The following is a 20,360-nucleotide window of genomic DNA, read 5'->3' on the forward strand; positions in this document are numbered from 1 at the left end:
CATTCTATTGAGTTCCGTCGAGAGAAGAGAATGAGACAGTTCTCACTCTCTGTTTTTTTTTTAATTTTAAGAGAGAGGGAGGACGCACTAATTAATAGAAAGTAGAAGGATGGGCGCTGTAGTTAACTAAAAATTTTAAATTATACGTTAGAACGTGTTTTAAGTGAATCTCGTCCGTCCGATCTCTATATATCCGACGTCTCTAAAATGTTGTCAATTGTTTGTTACGTTGTAGGGCGCCGAACGGGACCCTATATAATAATATATTAATATATATATATATATATATATATATATATAGGGGAATGTTCAGCACCCTAAGTTTTTACCACACACTTTAACAAACGTTTTTTTCCTACATGGGTTTAGAAGTTTTGGAATGAGCTGATTTTTGGTGAGGATGATCTCTATGATTAGAAGATCATCCCCCCAAAAATCAGCCCATTCCGAAATGTTTAGCCCCATGTTTACACGTTGAAAAATCGTGGACCGTCCTTTTTTTTGTAAATCAATTTTGATGGGGTTAGAAGTTTTGGGAATGAGCTGATTTTTTTGGTGAGGATGATCTCCTCACATAGAGATCATCCTCACCAAAAATCAGCTCATTCCGAAACTTCTAACCCATGTAAGACAAAACGCGTTTGTTTAAAGTGTGTGGTAAAACTAAGGGTGGTGAACGGGACCCATATATATATATATATATATATATATATATATATATAATATATATATATATATTATATAGGGAAATGTTCAGCAACAACATTTTGACAAACATTTTGGCAAAACATTTTCAAAATATGGGTTGTAGGTTTTGGAATAGGCTGATTTTTGGTGAGAATGATCTCTACGGTGAGGAGATCATCATCACCAAAATCAGCCCATTCCAAAACTTCTAACCGATCAAAAATGGTTTATAAAAAATGGACGGTCACGATTTTTCAACCTGTAAACATGGGGCTAGAAGTTTTGGAATGAGCTGATTTTTGGTGAGGATGATCTCCTCACCGTAGAGATCATCCTCACCAAAAATCAGCTCATTCCAAACCTCTAACTCATGTTTTGAAAATGTTTGCCAAAATGTTTGTCAAAATGTTTGTTGCTGAAAGGGACCCATATATATATATATATAATAGATATATATATATAGATATATATATATATGGTCCCGTTCGGCACCCGGGGCACCCTAAGTGTTTACCCCACTTAACAAACGCATTTGGTCCTACATGGGTTAGAAGATTCGGAATGGGGTGATTTTTGGTGAGGATGATCTCTATGATGAGGAATCATCCTCACCAAAATCAGCTCATTCCAAAACTTCTAACCCCATCAAAAATGATTTATAAAAAATGGACGGTCCACGATTTTTCAACTCCTCACCAAAAATCAGCTCATTCCAAAACTTCTAACCCCATCAAAAATGATTTATAAAAAATGGACGGTCCACGATTTTTCAACTTGTAAACATGGGGCTAAACATTTCGGCATGGGCTGATTTTTGGGGAGGATGATCTTCTAATCATAGAGATCATCCTCACCAAAAATCAGCCCATTCAAAACTTCTAACCCATGTAGGACAAAAAACGTTTGTTAAAAATGTGTGGTAAATCTTAGGGTGCTGAACATTTTCCCTATATATATATATATATATGGGTGGGTTCAAAGGGCCAACTTTTTAGCAAACTTTTTGGCAAAACTTTTTTCAAAATATAGGTAGAGGTTTTGGAATGGGCTGATTTTTGGTGAGGATGATCTCTACGGTGAGGAGATCATCCTCACCAAAAATCAGCCCATTCCAAAAATTCTAACCCATGTTTATAAGTTGAAAAAATCGTGGACCGTCCATTTTTTATAAACTGTTTTTGATGAGGTTAGAAGTATTGAAATGGGCTGATTTTTGGTGATGATGATCTCCTCACCGTAGAGATCATCCTCACCAAAAATCAGCCCATTCCAAAATCTCTAACCTATGTTTTGAAAAATGTTTTGTCAAAAAGTTTGCTAAAAAGTAGGCCCTTGAACGCCCCCCCTATATATATATATATATATATATATATATATATATATATATATATATAGGGAAATGTTCACGGAAAATATTGTTTTTATACTAAAGGAAAACAGTTCACTATAGTAATTTCCAGATTATTCAAACACATTGAGCAGCGAGAAAGCCATTGAAACCCTCACTTGTTCAAATTTTCAACAGTTGCAAGCATGTTATGCGTAGATAATATTGTTATGAACAAAAATCTTGTAACTTTACTTTTTCCCCCAAACCATTCAACGCCACTCTACAAACCCAACCGAATCAATCAAAGCCAAGTATGCTGATTTCGAAGAGAATTTTCCATTAGTTGTAAGAGACCAAACTACTTTATCCTCCATAATGTTCCTTGGTGCTTTCCTGTTCGATACCAAATCCTTGACCACACACATTCTATCATTGCATGGACAAGGTAGTGACCAAGTATTCTCCAATACAAAATCTCAAATTTTGGCATCCTTATGACAATCAAATTGGGTTATAATACGATTTCCAAATATGTTTATGATGTTTTCTCCTTCCAGCCAAGGATCTCTCCACATGAAGGAGTTTCTACCATTTCTCACTATAAATCGAATATGTTCGATAATGAATTCCCTTGCCTTTAGAATACCCATCCAAACCCATGATGCGTTATTCTGTGCTTGACAACTCTAGATGTATATCTTCATTGTTCACATATCTTTGTTGCATCCAATTGGCCCATAAAAAATCATTTTCCACTTATATGCTAAAAAACATTTGCCAATCCAATACTATTGCTATCCCTAAGACGTCGAATTCCTAAACCTCCCTTCTCAAAAGGCTTACAAACAAAGTTCCAAATAACTAAGTGAATAGATCGGTTCAAAAAAGGTCCACTCCAAAGAAAGTTAATGATAATAATTTCCAATTTTTTTAGGACACTCACTGGAATATTGAACGATGCAGACTAGTAAATTTGGAAGCTGGATAAAACAAATTTTACCAATTATGATCTACTGGCATATGAAAGCAATTTTTCTTTCCAACCCTCTACTCTTTTAGAGACATGATCTATCAATGGTTGACAGAGAAAATGATTTAGACGAGTAGAAAACAAAGGAATATCCAAATATCTGATAGGTAATGAACTTTTATTAAAGCCAAGTAAGCCCAAAGCAACTTCTTGATTTTCTTGCATGATGCACTAATTTTTTTTTTTTTTTTTTTGCGTCATTGATTTGCAACCCAGAAATGTCATAGAACAAATCTAACACTTCTCTAATAGAAAAAATAGAAGAATTTACATTTTGAGAGAAAAGTAATATTTCATCTGCAAAAATTAAATGAGAAACACCTTGAACTCCAAAAACATTTGGGATCAATAAAGAGCTTTTCTCAACCTTATCCTAAATTAGACATGTGAATGCTTCCATAACTAAAGTGAATAGGTATGGGGATAAATGATCCGAATATGGAAATTGAAACCTGATAGGGGCATAGTCTGAAACTCCATGAGGTAAATAATTCAAAACCATTTGGGAGAATTTTATCAACCATTCCGTATTTTTAAAGCCCTATCCAACCGACACAAAATTCTTCTAGAACTAGGAGATTTATTACTCCAAGAAAGCTAATCATCGTTAGTCTTCATATCTTGCAACCTAATTGAATTTATTCAATTATTAAAAGCACGAATTGCTCTAACTAAAGACAATCAACCCCAAACCTTTTCATCTTGGAAACACACTATGTTAAAATCCCCCAAAATGATCCATGGATCATTTGAAGAAAATTTTAAAATATCATTCCAATGACTCAACCTTTCACTTTCAAAGTTTTTAGCGTACACAAAGGACATCATAGAGACAGATTTCAAGGCATCTTGAGTCTGTCTTAGGAAACTATATCAATAAAGTTTTAGAGAGATTTCGGATGAAGGATTGTTTATCAAGTATAGCTCTCATTGTGAAGGGTGATAGGTTCAATTTGAACTAATGCCCGAAAAACGACTTTGAAAATGAACAAATGAAAAACATTTCATATGCTTCTGTTGTCAGAAGCCTAATGTATGCTCAAGTCTGCACAAGACCTGACATTGCATTTGTTGTGAGAATATTGGGACAATATCAGAGTGATCCAGGTTTAGACCACTGGAGAGCTGCAAAGAAAGTAATGAGATACATTCAAAGAACCAAAGACTACATACTTATGTATAGACGGATGGGCAATCTAGAAGTAATTGACTACTCATATTCTTACTTTGCTGGTTATGTTAATTCACGCAAATCCACATCAAGTTACACTTTTATAATGGCCGGTGGAGCTCTATCATGGAGGAGTTCTAAGCAGACCTTGACTGCCACTTCCACTATGGAAGCCGAGTTTGTTTCCTATTTTGAGGCTACTTCGCATGGTGTATGGCTTTGAAATTTTATATCTGGACTTAGAATTATGAATTCTATCTCTAGACCAATGAAAATGTATTGCAACAATTCAGTTACTGTTTTTATGGTTAAAAATAACAAAAGTCAAAATCGAAGTAAACACATCGACATTAAGTATTTAGCCATAAAGGAACGTGTTAAAGAAAAGAAAGTGATCATTGAGCATGTTAGCACTGAATTGATGATCGATGATTTTTTGACTAAGACATACTACCGTTGAAATTCAAGAATCATGTAGTGAATATGGGACTTGATTCCATTATGTAGTTTTTCATTGTATGGACAATATTATCTTAATGAAATTCTTAATTATTGTGATATTTTTCTCATATAATTTTGAGAAAATTCATCTGTATATGACCAAAAATAAACATAGGATTTATTCATTAAGAAATTGTTGTCACATAAATTATAATATTTAAGCAATAAATACATTGTAATACATGGAAGGTAATACTCGTCATTTAAGGACTTATCGTCATGATTCATGTATTTATTACTTAATACAAATTATCGATGGGTTTAAGATAAGACATTTGTACTGTGGACCAAGTAGGAGAATGTTAGCTCCTGATTCTCGCAAACAGATCTAAAATCTCTTATTTGCAGAGCATTTGAAATGGTCCACAATGTCTTCGACACGTTTTTTAAAACTTAGAAACGTGACCCAAGAATAGATGAAGTGGTGGCAACGGACCGAGACGTGGATGAGTACTTGATGGGAGCCTCGGTCAAGCTTGACTATAAACATCCGTTTGGTCCCCAAACTCTTCACTCAATCTCTCCTTCAGTCTTGCACTATCTATCTAAAATGAATCTAAGTTTTGGAAGTGCCAAACGAGACAAAAAATCAATGAGAAGAAGTGTGTGAGAATCAATGGTCGGAGGTACGATTTTTGGACATTTCAGATTTCGATTCTCACTAAGTATTTATTTCCGCATTTTTAGAATCAATTTCTGATTTACATGACTCTCCCCATGGCATATAAATGTTGACAGAGTAAATCAACGGTAAATGTTGATCAGGAGCCTCACTCTTGCTACGAAGGGTAAATCAGATTAAAAACTAAAAAAAAAAAATCTATTTTAAATTTTAGATTCTAGATGGAGGCGCAGAAAATTTCCTGTCTACGTCTCTATGTTGAGAATTTAAAAGAGTTTTTTAAAAAAATTGGATACTGAGAACCTTGTCTCAAATCTCGTCTTTCAAGCTAGAACAACTTGAGTCTGATTCCGAAGAAATTAAAAAAGGCAGGATTACATAAAGCTTGCTAACGCAGGATATTTGAAGTACATCAAGAGTTAAGCTAGCCTTACTAACTTAGTAAGATTGGAAATCTTACTAAGGATGGTTTCATCTACACGGTTTACCCCATTGGCAATTCAACACCACAGCCCTTTATATTTCTTGGAAAAACTTGGACTGTAAATAAAATTAAAGATCAAAAAACAACTTTTTTTTTCCTGATCCAACGTGGTGAAAATGGATGGCTGCCGAACTCTCAATTTTAAAATTAAAATTCAACAATGAAAATATTTTTTTTCTATTTTATTTTTGTCAAAGTTCTTAGAGTCTCGGAGGCCCGTGGCAGCAGTCAAAGACAAGAAACTTTCCTTACCAACTTAGTAAAGAAATTGAATTTCATAAATAATAGTTTTAATATTAATTTTAAAAACCTATGGCAATTATAAGAACTTTGACAAAAATAAAATAGAAAAAACTAATAACGTGGCTGGTGCCATCATAGTCCACCTACTCTTAAAGAAAATTTAATTAAAAAAATAAAGACAACCTTTTTTATTTAGCAGAAGTGAAGTAAAGAAGAACACCTCACCTTCTCATTTTGATAGATAGAAAAAGATAATACAAATCATGGAAGATTGGGTTTGGAGCTTGTTTGTTTTGTCAACCATTTGTCTCTCAACAGTTCTTCTTCTCCGTCGAATCCTTGATAAAAAATCAAGGAAGTTGCCTCCAGGCCCACAAGGATGGCCGATGATAGGCAACTTGTTTGATCTAGGAAACGTTCCACACAAAACCCTAACAAACCTACACCCAAAATTAATATTCTTACACTTGGGTGCAATGAAGAACGTCGTGATTCAATCGGCCAAAGCGGCAAAGGAGATGTTCAAGAACCATGACATCTCTTTTACGGGTCGCACTGTCATCGAAACCATGAGAGTCCACAATTATAACCAAGGATCCCTGGCGGTTGCCCAATATGGGCCATATTGGTGCATGTTGAGACGCATTTGCACCACAAAGTTATTTAACAATAAGAGAATCAACGAGACTACATTTTTAAGGAGAGAGAGAGAGTCGACGATATGATCCGATGGATAGAAGAGGAAGCAAAGGTAGGTACTTAGTTTAGAATAATGTAATTTTTATTGAAAATCTTGATTTTTCAAACAAAAAGAAGCCTTTCTTCATCAATCCCCTCTATCTCTCAAGTAATTAAATTATGTTAAACCTATTCAATCTCTTCTCCAATCCCTCCAAAATATTATCTTGTTCTTGAGGTTTGAAGATTAAAGGAGAGAAAAATATTGAAAGGTTGTTGTTAGAGGTTAAAGAAAAAGTTATTTAGATCATTTACCATTAGTCTCTCAGATGAGACGGGGGTCCAAGGGGTATGCCATCAATTTGATAACACAAGGGTATCTCAAATCTCCACTCAAATTAAAGTGAAGGGTATGTCTAAACCACCCTAATTTTATTGATTATTATTAATCAAATCACAATTACCGATAATAAAGATCATATAGAAAATAAGGAGTGATCATAATTTATTTATTTAAAAAAAACTTAATTAATTAACAAAGAATATGATTCTATGTATCACTACTGTATAAATTATCACAATTTAATATATGTATCTAATGTTGTATCAGGTACAAGGTGGGGTGCAAGTAGCTCGGTTTGTCTTTCTCATGACCTTCAACTTGCTTGGCAATCTTTTCTCACTCGTGATTTGTTGGATCCACAGTCCAAAGAGGGTCCTGAGTTCTTCAGTACAATGGATAGAATAATGAAGTTGCATGCAAAGCCTAATTTAGCTGACTTCTTTCCCTTACTTAGATGGTTGGACCCCCAAGGAATAAGAAGGGAGATGGAACAAGAGATCGGACAAACCATGAATATGGTCTCTGGCTTTATGAAGAAGCGTGTTCATGAACAACGGCCAGACGAAGATAAAAGGAAAAAGGATTTCATGGATGTGTTGATGGAATTTGAAGGTGATGGAAATGAAGAACCTACTAAAATTTCTGAAAAAAACATGGTTACTTTGATGCTGGTGAATCTCTACTTAAAACTCTCTTCTTTTCCTATAATTTTGTTTAGTGTATTTGCTTTGATGCTTTGAGATTTGTGTGCAAATTAAACCAAAAAGTTCTTTGATCTTCTTCTAATAATTTTAATTTTTAGTGTTGATGGGATACCTATCTAATCCACTCCGACGCTCAGGGGCGGAACTAGTAAGGAGCTAGTGGGGCAATTGCCCCCACAGAACTTTGAGACACCCTTATATTATCAACTAATTACATGCCCCATTTGTCCCCAATCCCTCACCTCTCTCCCCATTTGCCCCCACACCCTCACCTCCCTCCAATTTTTGCTCCCCCCTCTTCATTTTTTTTGTTGATAACATTGCCTCTTCACCGAGCCTTCTCATATACTAATTGAAAATGACCTAAATACTCTTTTCTTCAACTTCTAACCAACGGCCTCTGAATTTCTCCTTAAAACCATTCATGTTCAAGTTCTTCAACTATACAATTAACCATAGTTTGCCCCACTACAAGAGAATCCTAGCTTCACCCCCGCCGACGCTGAAGTTGGTCCAGAAAAAATATAAATTAAAGCAGATTTAATCTAGGTGAAACACAAATCTCATTTGGTACACACCCCTTTTATAATGTTTACTGGCCATTAACATAAATATTGATAGAAAATTATCAAAGGTTGAAAGCCAATTGATCAATCATTTTCAACTATTTTCATGATTTTTGGGATTTGTTATAATCATTTTCATCTTTAATTAATTGTATTCATATCTCATGCAGATATTTAACTCGTCTAGTTATCTAGTTAGGGAGTCATATCTCTTCTTTTTCTTTTTCTTTTTCTTTTTCTTTTTTTTTTTTTATTGCTAAGTAAGATTTGTATAAGAAGCGGATGAAACTACGGCATAAAGAAGCCTTATGTTATAAGACGAATCTGGGGAAGGTCGAGCCTATCACCCAAGAAGATTGTTTAACAAGAAAAGGAAGAGAACCCATAGAGTAAAAAATCCTATTATCTATTTCATATTTGAGTCTCGGATAAGGATTTATTTATATAGTAGAATTTTAATTTAAGAATTTCGCTATATATTCGAGTCTTGGATAAGGAATTATTTATATGGTAGAAATTTTAATTTAAGAATTTCGCTATATATTCGAGTATCAGATAAGAATGCATTTATATAGTAAAAATTCTAATTTAAGAATTTAGAGGTGACATGTATGTGTTGGGAGATCGAGCACTTTTTTTTTTTATTATTCTTAAACATATAATTAAATGCTTATATGGTGCAGGAAATGTTTTTAGCTGGAACTGAAACAACGAGTAGCACAATAGAATGGGCGATGACAGAGTTACTCCTCAACCCCAAATCAATGAGTAAGGTGTGTACTGAGCTTAACACAAGTTGTGGGATCAAACATGAAGTTTGAAGAGAGTCATATCGACAACCTTCCATATTTGCAAGCTTTGGTAAAGGAAACACTAAGATTACATCCTCCAAATCCTTTTTTGGTTCCTCGTAGGGCTGTAAAAGACAACTTCTTCATGGGGTATTTCATACCCAAGGATACACAAGTGCTTGTGAATGTATGGGCAATAGGAAGGGATCCAAATTCTTGGGATGATCCTTTATCTTTTAAGCCCGAGAGGTTCTTGGGCTCTGATATCGATTATCGGGGACAACATTTTGAGTTCATTCCATTTGGAGCTGGACGACGTATTTGTGTTGGCATTCCATTAGCTCACCGAGTTGTTCACTTTGTTCTTGGATCACTGCTACATTATTTTGAATGGGAACTAGAACATGGTTCAAGTCCAGACACGATTGACATGAATGATAGGATGGGGATCACATTGCGAAAGGCTGTTCCACTAAAAGCAATACCGAGAAAGCGAGTTATGTAATAGAGGAACTTGAATGAATCATGTACTGAGTTCTTTCTAGAGTATTAGATGAGATGCATTATAATAAGGAGTATATTGTTACATGAAATCATCTTCTTAAAATTTGTTTTTAGTTATGATTTTGTTTTCTATATAAACCCTCTTAAGATTCTTGTAATCTACATCTAATTATTAAATTATTATAATATGTTGTACGAATTATATGTGGTGTGCATTAACGATTCACTTGATCACTATTTTATGATGTGATCATGTAGTTATGCAGTTATGTAACTACTTGTGTAGCCCATCCTTATTTAATAGAATCTTACCAGAGATTAACTTATCTGGTTTATCCACTGCATTTCAAACACTCAAAGTTTTATTTATTTATTGATAAGCTGGAATTGATGAGTCCCCTCCCAAAATCATATACTACTAACGAGTGTAATTATAGGTAAGATCTTGCTACGATTGATATAGTGTAGGTTAAATATCCCAAGTGTAAGGTTATAGCGAAGTAATAAAATCTCGGAAGTCTGATGTCAATCTACGTAAATTGTGTAAAAATTAAAATAAAATACGGATGAAATGAAAGAAGATGCGACTTAAACTATGAAAAAAATGATTTTCAACACTTTCGTATGAAACAAAAACTTCAACGACCTTAAATATTTGCAGGCTGTGGTGAAGGAGACACTAAAGTTACATCCTCCATCTCCTTTCTTGGTTCCCTGAAAGATCTGTAAAAGATGACTTCTTCATGGGGTATCTTATACCCAAGGACACTCAAGTTCTTATCAACACATGGGCAATAGGAAGGGACCCAGATTCTTGGGAGGATCCCTTGTCCTTTAAACCTGAGAGATTCTTGGATTCGAAGATCGATTATCAAGGACACTATTTCGAGTTCATTCCATTTGGAGCTGGGTGACGGATTTGTCCTGCTTTGCCATTAGCTCATTGAGTTATTCATCTTGCCCTCAGATCACTTCTTTACCATTTTGATTGGGCGATCACGGATGGTAATGCCAATCCCGATATGATTGACATGAAGGATAGGGTTGGGCTCACGCTACGGAAGGCTACACCACTAATTGCTCTGCCCAAGAAGCGAATTGTGCAATAGAGGAACCTTGTTTTCTATGTAAACTCTTTTAGAGTTCTTTGTAATCTGCATCTGATAATCAAATAATTATTTTCCTTGCTGGTTTGGTTCAGTTTTCCGTTGTATAAGATGTCTTGTATTCTTGTTTGGACTAGTGACATGTAGGGCCGTCAATGAATCGGATGAGCCCTATAATCTAAACTGTTCGAATAATTTGGACATTTCAATAAGGTTCCAGTCCGATATCTTATCGGATCGGTTATGGTTCAAACAGGTCCCGATTCAACAGTGACCCAATTAGATAAAACGTGAGAAACATATAATTATATCAAATACTTTATTTAAACATATAAAGTTTATTTAAATTTAGTATATCAAATCGGTTTGGCCTAATCTGAACCCAAACTGATGGTTATTGGATCGGGTTTGAATCTTAATATTGAGATCCAATTTAAAAAAAAAAAAAACAATCAGATAAGAACCCAATCCAATGATCATTGAATCAGTCTGGGTCTAATGCGATTCTTATCGGATTAATACCAAATCAACCCCAATCCAATCCGTATTGGGTTGGGTGGGATTTAAGCCTAACTGGGTTGGATCGGGTTGGCCAAGAGAACCTGTTCAATGTTCATGGAATCTATTCTTCTGCCGTATCTGCATTCACAATAAATCAGACTAATTTTACATTTTCAAGACAAGAAACAATATATTAAAATAATTATCAAAATCAACGCTACAGTATGGTGGACCCCATGATCATTAACTAGGAATCTTTCAAGATGTTGACCTAATACTGCCTAGTCCCCATGCATAAATCTAAACCATCCACAAAGTTGACTTCATCTTAGATGGCCCATCATCCAAAAGTTCATATTAACTGGACTTCATGTACTACCATAGTGCAGGAAACACCATATATTACCTCTTTTCCTAAATGTGTAAAACTTAATCCCTTTAATAAAAAAATGAGAGCTGATATTTGCCTCGCCAACTTTTACTTATGCCACACCAACTGTGTGCAATTCTTTGATAGGTTTCTATCATATAGAGTTAATCTTAAAAGAAAAAATAAGCAATAAAGCCAAAAAGGAATCAACCACAGTTGGGACAGATTGAAAATGGGATAATCCCAAGGCATTACCTAAACATTTATATTTACCAAAAATTGAGGAAGAAAACTCACACATCTGATTGAAAGAAGGTATGGAGTGGGCTTGGAGCTCGTTTGTGTGGTCAAGTATTTGCTTGTCAGCAGCTCTGCTTCTCCTCCAAATCCAGAGAAAGGCGAGGGGTGGTTCAAGAAAATTGCCTCCAGGCCCTCGGGGATGGCCGTTAGTTGGCAACTTGTTTGATCTAGGAGCATTTCCGCACCAATCCCTAGCCGGACTACGAAAAAAATATGGCCCCGTCGTGTACTTACACTTGGGTGCGGTGAACACTGTCGTGATACAGTCGGCCGAAGCAGCCAAGGAGTTGTTCAAGAACCACGACATCTCCTTCGCAGGTCGCACCATCATTGAAACTATGAAAGTCTGCAACTATGACAAAGGATCCATCGCCATCGCCCAATACGGACCATACTGGCGCATGTTGAGACGGTTATGTACCACGGAGCTATTAGTTAACAAACGGATCAATGAGACAGCATTTTTAAGGAGAGAGAGAGTCGATGACATGATCCGATGGATAGATGAGGAAGCACGGGTTGTACAAGGTGAGATAGCTGGAGTACACGTAGCTCGTTTTGTCTTTCTCATGACGTTCAACTTGCTTGGAAATCTCATCTTCTCCCGTGACTTGTTGGACCCTCAATCCAAGGAGGTGCCGAATTCTTTATTGCGATGGATGGAGTAATGAAGTGGGGCGGACAACCAAATGTAGCGGACTTCTTCCCCTTACTTAGATGGCTTGACCCGCAAGGTATAAAGATGAATATGGAACAGAATCTCAAACGAGCTATCCACATTGTTTCCGGCTTTGTAAAGGAGCGGATTCAAGACCAACAGTCAGGAGAAGAGAAGACGAGAAAAGACTTCTTGGATGTCCTGTTAGAATTCGAAGGAGATGGAAAGGAAGAACCTGCGAAAATCTCGGACGGAAATATAAACATTTTGATACTGGTGAGTCTCGACTTCTTGAAACTATTTGCATTTCTATGTGAGTACCACTAAATGTTTTCATCGTGCAGGAAATATTCTTGGCTGGCGCTGAAACAACGAGCAGCACAATAGAATGGGCAATGACTGAGTTGCTTCGCAACCCCAAATCGATGATCAATGTGTGTACCGAGCTAAAGCGGGTCGTGGGATCGAGCAGGAAAGTTGAAGAAAGCGATATCGATGACCTTCCATATTTGCAGGCCGTGGTGAAGGAAACATTAAGGTTACATGCTCCAATACCTTTCTTGGTTCCACGCAGAGCGGTAAAAGACAACTTCTTCATGGGGTATCTAATACCAAAGGATACACAAGTGCTAGTGAATGCATGGGCAATCGGAAGGGACCAAGATTCTTGGGATGACCCGTTGTCGTTTAAGCCGGAGAGGTTCTTGGATTCTGATATTGACTATCAAGGACACCATTTTGAGTTCATTCCATTTGGAGCCGGGCGAAGGATCTGTGCTGGTGTTCCATTAGCTCACCGAGTGCTTCACCTTGCTCTCGGATCATTACTACACAGTTTTGAGTGGGAGCTGGATCACGATGTCAGTCCAGAAACAATGGACATGGAGGACAGGATGGGTATCACGCTGCGAAAGGCTGTTCCTTTAAAAGCACTGCCCAAAAAGCGAGTTGTATAAGAGAGGAACTCAAATGAATCATTTGCATGTAGAATCACCTACGATGTTCAGTTGTTCTACAAGAGATGCCCATATGAATCTAAAAGGTAGAAGTTAATAAACTCTACATGGTCATTGACAGATTGAGCAAACACATAAAAATAGGACACCACTGAAAACAATAAAATCCAAGTGAAATGCCATGATAAGCCATTCCAATAAGAAACACTATGAAATGAGCACATCTTCCAAAAGAATAAAATGGTCCACAATGTCTTCATTCATCTGGAATCTACCCAATCCGTATTAAAGAACATAAGTGTGCAGAGGTTGAAGAAAATCATCAACAAAACGACCTGTTAATATATAGGCACTTGCAGAATGTTCGAGTTATAGCTTAAAAGCCCAAGTGACCTACCTAAGCAAGCAACCATCATTAATCACCCAACCTCAAGAACCTATACGACACGGGAGGGAGATCGTAACCATGACCCTCCCCATGGCATATAAATGTCAACAGAGCAAGAAAAAAAAAACTACTAGAAATACCATAGTGACAAGGATGCATCATATTATGGCTTCAACCTTTTCCATAATAGTGTTTATGACTGTAACGAGGTGATAGCAGCCAGACCAGCAGAACATGATTCTTCCCCATGAAAACAAAACAGAATGCAGTAGTCACTGAAGGAAACCTTGACCATCTCAACTTATCTTTCATACAAATATGTATATCTAATAAATAATAAAAAAGCACAAACTTAATTTTCTGTGTCTTCCACATGGTACTCTAATTTTCAGAGCACCATGTAAGCAAAAAAGACAACTCATTATTAAGGTTTTAAATTTGATTGAGGGGATATTTGAGGGGCATTGAGAAATTCTCTCCACTCTTGAGAGACTACAACTCTCCCGCTCATTAAATTTTCCCAGAATCTCTCCATAACTTCTAATCTCAATAACCTATAATAACGTCTAATTACATGCCATTACCTATTTACTTCTTTCTTAATACTCTCTATTTCCCATTCGCATCCAATCTTTCCATGGCATACATATCACTTCACAGTTCACATTCTCAACTACCAATATTTCTTTATCCTCCTACATGGCATTTTCAGATAATGAAACCTCTCTCCCTCTTCCTCCACTCTCCTCCATGGGCTTTTCCATCTTACAAAATCAATCAATAAAAGCTAAAGAATGCAACAAAAATAATAATAATAACAAACATTTAAAATGGAGGTGGTACGCATTTCAGATCACCTATCAAGAAAATGACCATAGGGAGAAGAATGTTCAGCAACTGAGGTTTTTTTTTTTTTTTTTATCGATTATTATTTGGATTTGGCAGGTCGCTTGTTGTGCAGTTTAAGAGCATTGTTCATCCCTGCAAGTATGAGAACGATGATGTTCAAGAGGACAAGGAGGTGAATCTGAACAGATTCTACAAAGATTTCTTCAAAATCCAATAGTGAGGTAAGATGCCAATCCTAGATTCTCATAACAAGCAAACATCGACGATGATTTAATCCACATATTATTTCAGTTACCACTCACATTTTTTGATCTGTTACTTCTCTTGCAGTACATGTCTACATTTTCAAAAGCTTAGTAGACAAATGAGTCAAGACATGAATTAATTGGCTCAATAAAATTTACCACCCGAATGGAGTAGTGTTCAGCAACCTAGGTATGCTTCCAGGTTCATGAGATCAAGTCTCCCCACTCACGCTTTACCCAATACATCTGCTTGTGGTGGTAGAGCATATCTGCAGGGATTAGTTTCACCTCCAAAGGAGGTGGGGACACCCTATCGCACAAAAATAAATAATAAAAAAATTGAAACACAGACATAAGTCAAGACACCACAACTCATACACTGGTCATCTCTACCATATATAATGAAAATAGGACCTATATGACATTAATCATTTTGCCCACTTTCCCAAAATTGCCCCTATACTATAAACTAGCACTATTTTTTTTTTTTTTTTGATAAGTTTTTTTTTTTTTTTTTTTTTTTTTGGTAAGTATAAACTTTTTTTTTTATAAGTATAATATATTGAAAACGGGGGAAACAAGATACAATGGGGCCGAGAAAGCCTCATAAAGAGCTACAAAAGAAAAGGAAAGCTACAACATCAATGATTACAAAAAGTGTCCCATCTAAAAACAAAATCGTCAAAAGTAATCCCCACGAAATCTATGTTCTGATTGGACCAAAAGTATAAAAGGCCCAAGATCTCCAAGAAACCAGCATGAGAACTACCGATCTTATTATTGAAAACTCTGTTATTTCGCTCATTCCAAACCCCCCAAGTAATTGCTGATGGAAGCATTGTCCACAAGAACCGTTTTCTGGTATGAAAAGTATTACTGTTCCACTCAACTAGCAACGAGGAGAATTTACGTGGAAAGACCCAATTAATACGGAAAAGATCAAGGAAATTAGACCAAATATAATAAGAAAAGGAACAATGAATGAAAATATGATCAACTGATTCCCCTTCCCTCAAACATAGGGGACAACTATTTTGAGACTTTTGGTAGCTTATGAAGGGAACCTCTTGACCATCCCTAAAGTTGGCTTAAGCATTCATCTCCCCTTGTCTCCTAAGCACTCATCTCCCCTCTCCTCTTTCTCACAGTGGTTTTGTTTTCTCTGGATTTTTCAAAATGCCATTGCTTCAATTCGATAAGTTGGTTTGCAACAAGAAATCCTACTGTTTAAAATATCTAGTCCAGATATTCACAAGATGCCCATATTAAATATTTTTATTCAAATGTAAAACCATTCATATTTTTTTAAATCGGATAAGTAAAACTGTCATGAAACTTCCCAACAAAACCTTTAGAAACTTTGCTTCTTACAACCAACAAAGATGTATACAAACGTAATAGTCATTCTACCTACCCATTTACCTTTTTAATAAATTTTCTATTACTTTTCTCCTTTAAAAAAAAAAGGCAAAGCTGTTATTTTAGGAACATGTGCATATCCCCTAGTTGTAGTAATCAACCTGGCCTAATGCCAGCCCAAACTATACTACCCTGGTCAAATTGGACCCTCCCATGATGCATATCTGTCAGAACAACAGATGAATACAGTACTTAGGGTAAATGCTGTTACTCCTATATACTGCATTTTGGTGGCTGTCTCACTGCCCCCATTTTGCTCTCTAAATAAAATTGTCTGTTACCAATCAAAAATCAAAAGATAAAAAAATACCAGTATCTGTGGAAAAGGAAACAAAATCATACCGTTGGAATAAACAATCCATTTCAAGCTTACCCGGCCAGTATTACACTAAAACAACTAAGGAAAAACATGTACTTGAGTTACCATGCAACAAAAAGTTTAACACATTCACTATAGAAGAAATCTGTCCCGCAATTTTTTGAACTTTCAATAGAAAAAGGTTTTATATACATATGTGCTAATGAGTGTTTCTATGGATGTATACCTGTCAAAAGACAATGGGTAGGACTTACTGGTACCTTCTTCTTTTCAAAGAAGTGAGCTTAGTGGTACAATCTAGGTTTACAAGGAAGTGGTTGCAAAATAAAATATATAGTTCACCTCTGAAAAATAGAAGTTCTGATGCCAAAAACTGTACCTTAACTGCCAGAATAAAGTCTTCTTGGAACTAAAGAATCCAAAAGAATGAAATTTGCACCATTTCCTTGACCAAGAAAACAACTCATGGTCACCAAACTGCATCCAAAACATAAAGTGGCCTCAAGACTTTAATCAGAGCAAACTGTCGATGATACTTTACCCAAATATAGCTCCAACTCAGCTGGTTGTCATCTTATGAGGATAGCAAGAAATCTGCTTGGCAAATCAATCATCCAATAAGCTGGAAAAAAAATGTTATTCTTTTAAATCCAAATAATCCGTCAACTCTCTTCCACTAGTGCACTCCAATAAGGCTTTTGCATTAAGTTCTCTCCCAAATCTCCAAAGATAATTCAGACCCACAAGAAGTTCTGTGATTGCAGTTTCCGTCTTTCCCTGATCTGCAAAGTAGAGGGTTTGTACAAGAAGAACATTGGTCCCAGAAACCAAGCTCTGCTGCTCGAAACTCCGTTCAGCCTGCCACCTTATCATGTTATGGGCAAGTGGAGCCAACCATTCTAATATCCTTGACAATGCTTCACTCCACTCTGCCGCAAGATCAGCATCATAAACTGATGCAGCCAAACTCTTTGAATATGGCTTCAGCCTTGCTCTCAGGGTCACTCTCAAACTTTTCGGCAACATATTGTATAAATCATCTCTTGCGTCCGGACCAATCAAGTGAGGAGATACCACAAGTTTCTCAATAACGATAATAACACTTGCATAGTGGAAGGCTAAAGCAGAAGCACCGAGAGTTGACGGAGGAGCGTTCAAGAACCTACGCTTGGAGCTAAAGAGGGAGAAAGCGAGCGGGTCTGCAATGACATCTTTTTTACCATCAAGAATTCCAGAATGAAACCCATTTGAGCTCGGATAACCATTGTTGACTGGAACACAGCTATGCAAGACAGGAGAATCGTTTCCAGCCATTATGCACCCTTTGAAAGGTCCAACAGGAGCAAACCGCTTGCTTTTCGAATGTTGGGGCTTCATGTGAAGAGTAGACGAATGTGCATGAGTCTTCCATTGAATGTTGCTCAATTTATTTGTACCAAAAATTGGACCCGATTTCGTAGTTGACCTTCCGATAGGACCTGAAGCAAACCTACTAAGGTTATTCTCGGATGGATACACCGAAGATTGCAATAGTGAGGAAATGGAATAGCTGCGAGGAAGATAACCCGTATTTGTATTTCTTGAGTCATGGATTCCCACCACAGATGCAATCTGATGAGTTCCAAATACATGTTTGATCCTCCCAAATGTCGTAAATAAAGATCTAGCCAAAAGATGGACAATGTAATCGTAAGTCTTGTTCCACAAAGAAAGCTCTCGTAGATTCTTCACCTCTGTTCGTTGCCAGACAACCTTCTGTTGGAACTCGAGTAAGTTCCCTCGATTTGAATCATTACTTCCTTGCATTCTCCTCAGAGTTTGTTCAAGTTCCGCAAGCACTTCAAGCTCTTGATATAAATTCGCACTAAATGCGACAAATCTACTCATTTTCTTAACTTTTCTCTCCATTTTCTTCCATGTGAATTCCCAACCATATGAATCCACATTATTCTGGATAAGATCATTGAACAAGTGCTCAAACCGCTGCAAAATGGGATCCACACACCGCTTCCCAAGCCTCGCCACGGATCTCGCCACAAGTACAAGGTTCTCAACTATCTCTGCACACACCAACCCTACTAAGAAATCATCGTCGTCTGATACAAGCTTCCTAACACCATCCAATTTCATGATCTCTTCCCTCAACCGAATGATTTGTTTATCGCCCAAACACTGCCATAGATGAACCACTTTCGACATCAAGCTTGCAATTTCAAATGCTAACACTCCGATCGCCAACTTCTCACTCTCCAATGGATTCCTCCGTGATGTTCTCCACAGATTACTAAACCACGATTCAGAAACCATCCTATCCCCCACTACCCCTCCCCTCCTTTTTTCCAAAAAAGGGAGAAATCTAAAAATCTACAAAAATAAAGTAAAACTCCAACTCGCACTGTTCTCGTGATTTCTGCATTAAATCCAAAAAACAACAGTAAACGATTGGTCGAATTAAAAAAAAAAAAATGGCAACCAAATCACGCAATTATTCACGAAACAATGCATATATAATTAAAAATCGCTACTTTTTAATATCTAAATCTAAATCAGATAAGCAAAGATGATTTTCGCAGTAAGAATTCTGAAAAAAAAATCTCAAGAATGAGCATTGAAGATGAGGTGAAGAAGAAGAAAAAGGACAAAACTCCAATTCACACCGTTCTCGAGATTTCTGCATTAAATCCAAAAAACAACAGTAAACGAATAGTTGAATCAAAAAAATGCAACCAAATCACCCAATTATTCACGAAACAATGCACATATAATTAAAAATCGCTACTTTTTAATATCAAAATCTAAATCAGATAAGAAAAGATGATTTTCACAGTAAGAATTCTGAAAATAAAAAATCTCAAGAATGAGCATTGAAGATGAGGTGAAGAAGAAGAAGAAAAAGGAGAAACCTCCAATTCGCACTGTTCTCGTGATTTCTGCATTAAATCCAAAAAACAACAATAAACGAATAGTCGAATCAAAAAAATGGCAACCAAATCACCCAATTATTCACGAAACAATGCATATATAATTAAAATCGCTACTTTTTAATATCAAAATCTAAATCAGATAAGCAAAGATGATTTTCACAGTAAGAATTCTGAAAAAAAAAAAAAAAAAAAATTCTCTAGAATGAGCATTGAAGATGAGGTGAAGAAGAAGAAAAAGGACAAAACCCTAACCCTAATTCTCAACATAAATCTCGCGATTTCTAAATTCTATCTCAAAAGTAAAGAAAATCTAAAATTAGCTCAGTTAAACTTAAACAATTACTTCAAACAATAGAGCAAACAAAAAAAAGAAAACCTAACCCTAAATCTACACCAGAATTGTCTCAAATCTCAAGATCAAAGCGCCAAGAAGTTCAATAATCAGAGGAAACTCATCAAAAAACTCACCAATTCCAAGAAGAAAATAGAGCTACGAATCGTAGAGAAACAACATCGATCTCGCCACGCAGCACTGACCCGATCTGGAAAAACAAGAGTTTCGAAAGAGGATAAGAAGTAGTTGAGAAGTGCAGTGGTGTGTGTTTGAGCCAGATGGACAGACCTGATATCGAGAATTCTAGATCGAGAAAAAAGTAAAAAAAAAAAAAGCA

The 20,360-nt window shown here is 36.3% G+C and overlaps 1 protein-coding gene and 3 pseudogenes across 3 annotated transcripts in view; 3 read left to right on the forward strand and 1 right to left on the reverse strand.

Annotated features, from left to right (window-relative positions):
- LOC147384886 (cytochrome P450 76A1-like) overlaps positions 1-9,869 on the forward strand; it is a 10,430-nt pseudogene extending 561 nt beyond the window's left edge. Inside the window, exons 2-4 of the transcript XR_015172453.1 lie at positions 4,145-4,427; positions 7,357-7,760; positions 9,043-9,869. The product of XR_015172453.1 is annotated as a cytochrome P450 76A1-like (transcript). The remainder of the gene's footprint in view (positions 1-4,144; positions 4,428-7,356; positions 7,761-9,042) is intronic.
- Positions 9,870-10,397: 528 nt separating this feature from the next.
- LOC147384887 (iridoid oxidase pseudogene) lies at positions 10,398-10,763 on the forward strand (annotated as a pseudogene).
- A 1,038-nt stretch (positions 10,764-11,801) lies between these two features.
- LOC147384888 (protein PSK SIMULATOR 1-like) lies at positions 11,802-20,360 on the reverse strand. Of its 2 annotated transcripts, none has more exons than XR_015172484.1 (3): positions 20,158-20,360; positions 17,145-19,175; positions 11,802-13,521 (listed from the first exon to the last, which is right to left on the reverse strand). XR_015172484.1 is itself a non-coding variant. In XM_086425112.1 (3 exons), exon 3 carries the CDS (start codon positions 19,070-19,072, stop codon positions 17,402-17,404), a length of 1,671 nt encoding a protein of 556 aa, XP_086281238.1. In that variant the 5' UTR covers positions 19,073-19,175; positions 19,669-19,695; positions 20,158-20,360; the 3' UTR covers positions 16,867-17,401. The 2 variants fall into 2 exon arrangements, 1 of the variants encoding a protein (XP_086281238.1); XM_086425112.1 differs by lacking the exon at positions 11,802-13,521 and adding an exon at positions 19,669-19,695 and having other exon boundaries at positions 16,867-19,175.
- LOC147384889 (cytochrome P450 76A1-like) lies at positions 11,949-13,682 on the forward strand (annotated as a pseudogene).

The sequence above is a fragment of the Akebia trifoliata genome, chromosome 15, assembly GCF_017979445.1.
Source record: "Akebia trifoliata isolate Shusen 1 chromosome 15, ASM1797944v1, whole genome shotgun sequence".
In the NCBI taxonomy this organism is placed as follows: Eukaryota; Viridiplantae; Streptophyta; class Magnoliopsida; order Ranunculales; family Lardizabalaceae; genus Akebia; species Akebia trifoliata.

Excerpts from the sequence above, each read along its gene's own strand:
- LOC147384888 (XM_086425112.1), bottom strand. The coding sequence starts at position 19,072 with ATGGTTTCTGAATCGTGGTTTAGTAATCTGTGGAGAACATCACGGAGG.